The following is a 7,203-nucleotide window of genomic DNA, read 5'->3' as shown; positions in this document are numbered from 1 at the left end:
TTTCTATAAACAGAGATTAAATTTTATTATTTTTATTCAACAATAAATAAATGCTAACTTACCTATTAAACACTGAACTATTAAATTCTAGATAACTTCAATTTTTACGGGAGGTCAATGTTAAATAATATTCAATTTAAAACAACTTTTAAAATACATTTCAACAATAGCTAAACAATACTGTTTACTCGACGAAAGTGCAAAGCAAACTGAAAATCAGCTCTTCCAGACTCAGAAGGTGTATTAAGCGACACGTTTTTTACATTGCATGGATAAACGATTACATTCCAGGAATATTACGTTTTTGCGCTCAGCCGATAGAAAATACAAATATTCATAAAATGGCTATTTCACTTTAATTCTCCATATTTTTGGAATGTTATTCTTTTTCCAATCACACATTCAATTGTTGTGTGCGCGTATATTGCTATGACTTTTAAATCCGGTCCTGATGCGCCGCTCGGGGCAAACCGGCAACGTGGTCGGCCGTTCTCCGGTAAACATTGCCTATCTTACCCGCACTGCATTCTAACTGTGGCTTCTACTATAGTGTTAAAGAGTTAGCGATAAGATTAAAAATTTCATGTAAACTATATAATATTTTAAGATAGTTTTGCCAATCGATTTTAAAGATCTTTTTTTTTCAGGATACCAGAAAGTGATATCACCTTAATATTGTTCATACTCTACCTCCCCGTTGGATTAGTATTAATACTATTAAGATCATTTATACTCTTGAGTCTTTTTCTCATCACTCAGGTTTTACCAGACACACCAGTTTCTCAGAAACTCATTAATAGAATAGCATGTGTAGGATTAGGAATATCAATTCACGTCGAAAATCCTAAAGTAAAGGACAATGTCCATATGTACATTAGCAATAGTTTATCTATTTTCGACCAGATAGCAGTTTGTAGTGCCTCTGGAGCTGTTTCGGTGAGTATTTTTTAAATACACTCATGGACAAAATTGTCGAATATTTTTTGATATCATTGTTACTAGAAAATTATTCCAAATTATTTTAGTTTAGTTAATTTATACATGTGATTCTGATATTTATGTTTTTGGATTCAGTTTTTTTAATCTTTTATGTATCATGGACACGGATATCACGGATATTCAATCCATATCTCTCTGCTACGTTTCTGATTGATCCGTTACCATTTTTTATATCGCAAATGGCCTGAACTACTGCGTTTTCGGGAATATTACTTCTATCAGTTTTTTTGATATAGGTTCTCACTATTATTTCGCTGTAAGGTAAAAAGAAGATATTTTAGGATATTTTGTTTTGAAAGAACCTGTGGGGTACAAGTGGACACTGTCCACTTCTTCCCCTGTATGGTGTCCACATCTGCCTCGTATGCATAGTTTTTCAAAAGTACCGGATATCTGTTTTTAGGTTATGACTAGAACAAAACTGTAGAAACTTAAGTGACATCAAATATGACAATATTCAAAATACGATGCACTTACAAGGAAACACAGATTGTCACTACATAATATTACAATCTCAAAAAAACTGTTTATTTACTTTTGTTTTGAATTTATTTCTTGGCATAGAACTAGTGCCACCTAGGAGAGTGAGTTAGAACCACTCGAAAAGAAATCTAGACGGAAAAAATCAACTGTCCACTTGTGCCTCTATAGAGATAAATTAAATTGTCCAGTCAATCGATATTATAAATTTGCACGGTTAAGTAAATAAATTTTACTTATAAATTAATCGTGTTTTTAGTGTTAGTGTTAGAAGAATGAAAATAAATTACAATACCAATATGTTTTAGCCTAGCTGCAGAACAACTTTGGAGAAAGTATTAGGGCTTAGTACTTATTGCTTTGGATCGATCACAAATTTGGATAATTTTAAGAATAATATCAAACAATTTATGGTAGAAAAGAAGACACCTTTATACTTTGCCCCAGAAGAAAAACTCACCAACGGAAAAGCGCTTTTGAAGTTCAAAACATATCCATTTGAATTTGCCAATAAGGTTAGTATAATATAGTATATATAAACTTCATCGTTATTGACCATAGGTTGTTTACCTTCAGCTAAAAAAATGACTATTACTTGGAAAACTACATAATTATTACACATTTCGGAGCTATTCCGAGGCACTTATTAGCTAGTAAGTTAGTAGGCAGTTACTTTGGAGCTCTATTCTTGTTTTATTCTTCGTATTTTTTCAGTTGGGCTTAAGTCAGGATAAATTGCTGATCAATTTTGCTATCCTCTGACAAAATGTTTAAAAATCTAAAAAGTTGCCTCATTCATTTAAATAAAATACAGGTGCAAAACACATTTAGTTGAACAGAGAGTTTTAGCCACCGCATCACGACTGGAGATAGAAAATTTACTAGACCCAGACCATTTGAGGGACGGAGAATGTTTTATGAAACCTTTGTAGCATTTGTATGGCGATCTGTTGACGAGAGGTGTTTTTCTCTTGGAGCTATTATTGTGCAATATAATATGTTAAACGAATATTTCGTCCAAACACATCATCACTTGTATCTTAAGAGTTGATGATGCTCTTCTTCTTAAAGTGCCTATCCGTTCCGGATGTTGGCGATCATCACGGCTATCTTTACTTTATTTATTGCAGCGCGGAACAGTTCAGTGGTAGTCGTGTTATACCACTTTCGTAAATTTTGAAGCCAGGAAATGCGTCTTCTTCCCGGTCCTCTCTTACCATTTACTTTCCCTTGGAGAATCAGCTGGAGAAGGCCGTAACGTTCTGGATTTCTCATTACATGTCCTAGATATTCCAACTTTTTAGTTTTGACGGTCATGAGAATTTCACATTCTTTCTCCATTCTACGCAGGACCTCCACATTAGTAACTCTGTCAACCCAGGATATACGTAAGTATATATTAGATGATATAGTGTATATATGATTAGATATAGTTGATGATGCAAATAACACAATACTCGATGTAGTAGTTTCATATATTCAAGAATTTTGTTGGATAATAACCATCTATATCCGTTGGAATCACAACCATATTTGAGTAATATAATGATATATGGTTTGTCGCACGAAGCAATTTTTCCTGCATTGTTCTCGATTTCATAATCATATTTTTTAGTAGCTCTAGCCGTCTTGCCATTTATGATTTGGATTATAAAACTCTAGAAGCCACTTCAGTGCTCTATGATTTATCGAAGACTGAACGTTTGGTCATACAAATAATAATGGAAATATTCCCAAGACTAGAAGGTCTCTTCTTGTAACACAGTTTCTTTCTGGTTTTAATTTTGCTCAAGTAAGCGATGACTTTTCCTTGTTCATCTTTAATCTTGTATGGGTAAACTTAATATCGGTGCATTGATATGAGCTATTTGTAGATGTACATAAGCCGAGAAAACATTCATGTTCATCTTTTGGTACTAACCAGTCTCGAATTGCTTCTATCTTCTCATGATTATCAAGTATCAAACTCCGCTACGAAACATAGGACATTTCTTTGGTCTCAGTTTTAAATTATCTGTACGTAATTCTTTGAACACTCCCCTCAGATTGTTGGAATTCTCGTCGAATCATTTTCCAATCACAAATATGTCATCCAAATAAACTAAACATGTCTACCATGTCAGCCCTCATAAAAATGTTTTCGTTAGGCTTTCAAATATAGCGGGAGCATTACGACCAAAAGACATAACCGCCAATCGCTAAACTTCTTCTTCTGGTTCCTATCCGTTTCGGATGTTGGAAATCATATACTCTGAGATAGCGCGTCTCGCTGCGGCTCGAAACAGCTCCGTTGAGGTTTTCTTAAACCATGTTCTTAAATTCCGCAGCCATGATATTCTCCTTCTACCGGGTCCTCGCTTACCTTTGACTTTACCTTGCAATATAGACTGCAGCAGGGAGTAACGGTGCTGATTTCTCATAACGTGTCCAAGATATTGCAATTTTATGCGTTTGATCGTAAACACAATCTCTGGTTCCTTCTTCATTTTTTCTAGAACTTCCTTGTTCGTGATCCTTGCTGTCCATGATATTCTCAGCATTCTTCTATAAAGCCACATCTCAAATGCTTCAAGTTTTTTAATAGTGGTGTCTGTAAGCGTCCATGCCTCCGCCCCGTACAACAACACAGAGAAAACATAGCATCTCAAATGTCTCATTTTTGTATCCAGGGATATGTTGTGACTTTTGAAGATGGCGCTCATTTTGTTAAAGACCGTTCTTGCCTTTCCTATGCGGCACTTTATTTCCTGTACATTGCTCCACTGTTCGTTTATAATAGTTCCCAGGTAGCAATACTGTTTTACTCGCTCTATCTGCGTCCCATTAATGTATAGATGAGCCCCATTTATATTCTCCTTGCTGACAATCATTTGTTTGGTTTTGTGGGTATTAATGTTTAGTCCGTACTGTTGACTGTACTCGTTTATTCTGTCCATTAGCCTCTGAAGTCCCTCTAAACTATCTGCTATCACCATGGTGTCGTCGGCATATCTAACATTGTTTACTCTTTCACCATTTAGAAGGATGCCTTCGTCTATTCCGTAAAGAGCCTCTAAAATCTCTAAACAGCTGATCCTATTGAGAATGTGGTTTTCTCTCGATCAGCTGGCTCCATTCCACTAGCCAGCATCTATTCACTTTTTAGGTGAAGGTTAGAAAACCAACGAGACTCACAGAGTGTATCACAGTGTTACCTCATTGAGTGACCGAAAAATTGTGTGGAATCATTCATTTCTTTACAAAGTTTAACTACAATATGACTTCCACTGAGTATTTGATGGTTCAGTGACCCTTTTTGCCCAAGTCTCTGATAATTTCTTCGGTTTGATCTCTTTTCCCAAACGGAAGTCTTCTCGGTTGTTGTATATTGGGATAAGCATCTTCAGTATTGATTTTAAGGGTTCCTATCTTATTTTGCCCTTATTATTTTCATCAGTGTCAAAAAATCCTTAAAATTCTACCTCATAGTCCTTACTATTTGTTTCTGTTCATTATTAAGATACTGACATTTACTAATGACCATATCAGTACGCTCTTTTGCTTATTTTCTCTTCGAAGATTGGTTAATCGTAGTGACAGAACAAATCGACTTCACTCTCTAGGTCTCTAGAGTATCCATCAAGTCTTGTCACTAGATTTTTCTCATTATAAACGGTCATAGTTACGTCACAAGCAGTTAATAAGAGGGCAACATATTTTTCTTCAACTCTGAGATAGCGCGTACCCTCAATCTTTAAGAGGACCCCATTTTTAACATTTAGTGCAACCCCAATTTGTTTAATAGGTCTATTCCCATTATGAATTCTCAGCATTAATATTTTGTAGTTGACTGCACTCTGGCCAATACATGCTAGCATATCAACTGATGCTGATGACAATAAAAGTTGACCTCTCATTATTTCTGATCGTACAAGGGTTCTTGCTGCATCCGTATCAATCAAAACCGATCTATCCTTTTCATCGATACAACCATCAATGTACAAGTTATGAAATCCGCTAGAAAATGTTATGTGTAACAGTGACTACAAGAGATTTATTTCTCGAGATCGACTGTTTCTATTTTTTTCAGGCGTTCATCTTTGTGTCGGCTTCTTCTCCTATGGTTCGAACTCAATGGCTTCATGAAGTTTAACTGGTGGTTTCCAATCATTTTACTATTCTTCCATCTAATAGTTTTGATCTTGCTGATAGTAAAGCATTCTCTAATTCTTTCTCAATCCATTAATGAACCCATAAATAAAATAGTGTTAAAAGTTTGCTACAATTCCGCAAATTCTTTTTACACTAAATTCTAATTCGTAGTTGCTCTCTATAGCGTTTTTGCAGTCGATTGAATAAGGTTTGATAAACTTTCTCTTGATACCTGTCGATCATAATATGTCTGCAATATTATATTGCAAAACTGACAGTCAAGGAAACAGCCTTTCTTTCTTCTGTCCTATAATTGCCGTCGCAATACATTTTTCTGCATTTCATCAATTTTTCTTCATTCGTTTTAGAAGATTCTTCAATCATTTTAGAAACCTCACGCTGATTTTTTTTAGAAACGTTTTTTTATAATCTCCTTTGATCATTTCAGAAGCTTTGTTGAATTTCTTACCAGCCTTTTTAGAAGTTTCATTGATTTTTCTTTTGATTGCTTCTTGTGGAATTTGAATGCTTTTGCGTCTTCCCCATTGGCGACGAGGGCTTCCTGCAATCGTTCTTTAAGGAGCTTTTTGGTATCGATAGAATCTTCATCCCGGTCCTCAACCCGCTCATGCTACTGTTTCATGGCAGTGGTCTACAAACGATTGTTTGTAAATGTTTTATAGTCCTGAAATTCACTTCAAAATCCAATGTTTATACTATTAAATTTACTGCCGCCATTTTTTTAGTTTATAAATTATATAAAAGAAGATTCCCACTTCTGACACCAATGTAATGTTAAACCAAACGCCCCGTGTTATATACACCATTTGCCACTTTTATTAACCTGTACAATTGCCTCTTCAAATATATTTACAGACTAACTAATTAATGACGAAAACTGTCCTTTTATACACTCAATATAATGTCCGAAAACATCTCGAGTATGCGCCCTACCATGCCTGTCAAGTTGGTGTCTACGTAGAACGTAGAAAGTTCGATATCTTCCGGTCCTGTGACTTCTTTTAGTCCGCACTTGTTACATTATGTTATCCAAAGATGTTTAAATTAAAGAGTCACAGTGTGGTTAGCTAAAAACTTAGTATATCGTGTTTTCCTCATACATTTTTTTAATTAATCGTTGAAATTATACATTTTCTTGTAATTTTAAGGTTCAACCTGTCTGTATTAGAATAGAGAGGCCATTTTTGGACGTTGCTGTTACGACTGTGGGATCAACATTCGTTAGTGACATGTTATATTTTCTTTTTGTACCAATAACTAATTACAAACTCACTTTCTTGGCTCCCTTAGAAAAGAGCACAATGTCTGACGATGAATTTGGAGAGATAGCGCGACAGAATATGGCTACATCTTTAAAGGTAAGTGAGAACACCTTATGGTAGTGGGATATTTCACTAAATTAATGTATTCGAGGGCTGCATATTTACTGGAAGGTTTCATTCACAGAACGAATGGACTACTTAAGCTCTGACGTCACAATGAGCGGGGCTTAGAAAACCTTTCCAAACATTTCTAATTCCTGTGTATTTCTCCCATAAAAAGTTGGAAATATTGGTGTTTTTAATTGTTTGG

At 35.2% G+C, this 7,203-nt stretch overlaps 1 protein-coding gene across 1 annotated transcript; it reads left to right on the top strand.

Annotated features, from left to right (window-relative positions):
- Window positions 1-647: 647 nt before the first annotated feature.
- Window positions 648-6,989, top strand: LOC140432233 (lipid droplet-regulating VLDL assembly factor AUP1-like; the record flags this gene model as incomplete). Its single annotated transcript, XM_072520058.1, has 3 exons — window positions 648-936; window positions 1,788-1,994; window positions 6,780-6,989. Coding segments are annotated over 3 exons (706 nt in total), but the record flags the coding sequence as incomplete, so codon positions are not given.
- Window positions 6,990-7,203: the final 214 nt, after the last annotated feature.

This window comes from Diabrotica undecimpunctata, unplaced genomic scaffold, assembly GCF_040954645.1.
Source record: "Diabrotica undecimpunctata isolate CICGRU unplaced genomic scaffold, icDiaUnde3 ctg00003314.1, whole genome shotgun sequence".
Classification (NCBI taxonomy): Eukaryota; Metazoa; Arthropoda; class Insecta; order Coleoptera; family Chrysomelidae; genus Diabrotica; species Diabrotica undecimpunctata.
This window is presented reverse-complemented; position numbering and strand designations above follow the sequence as displayed.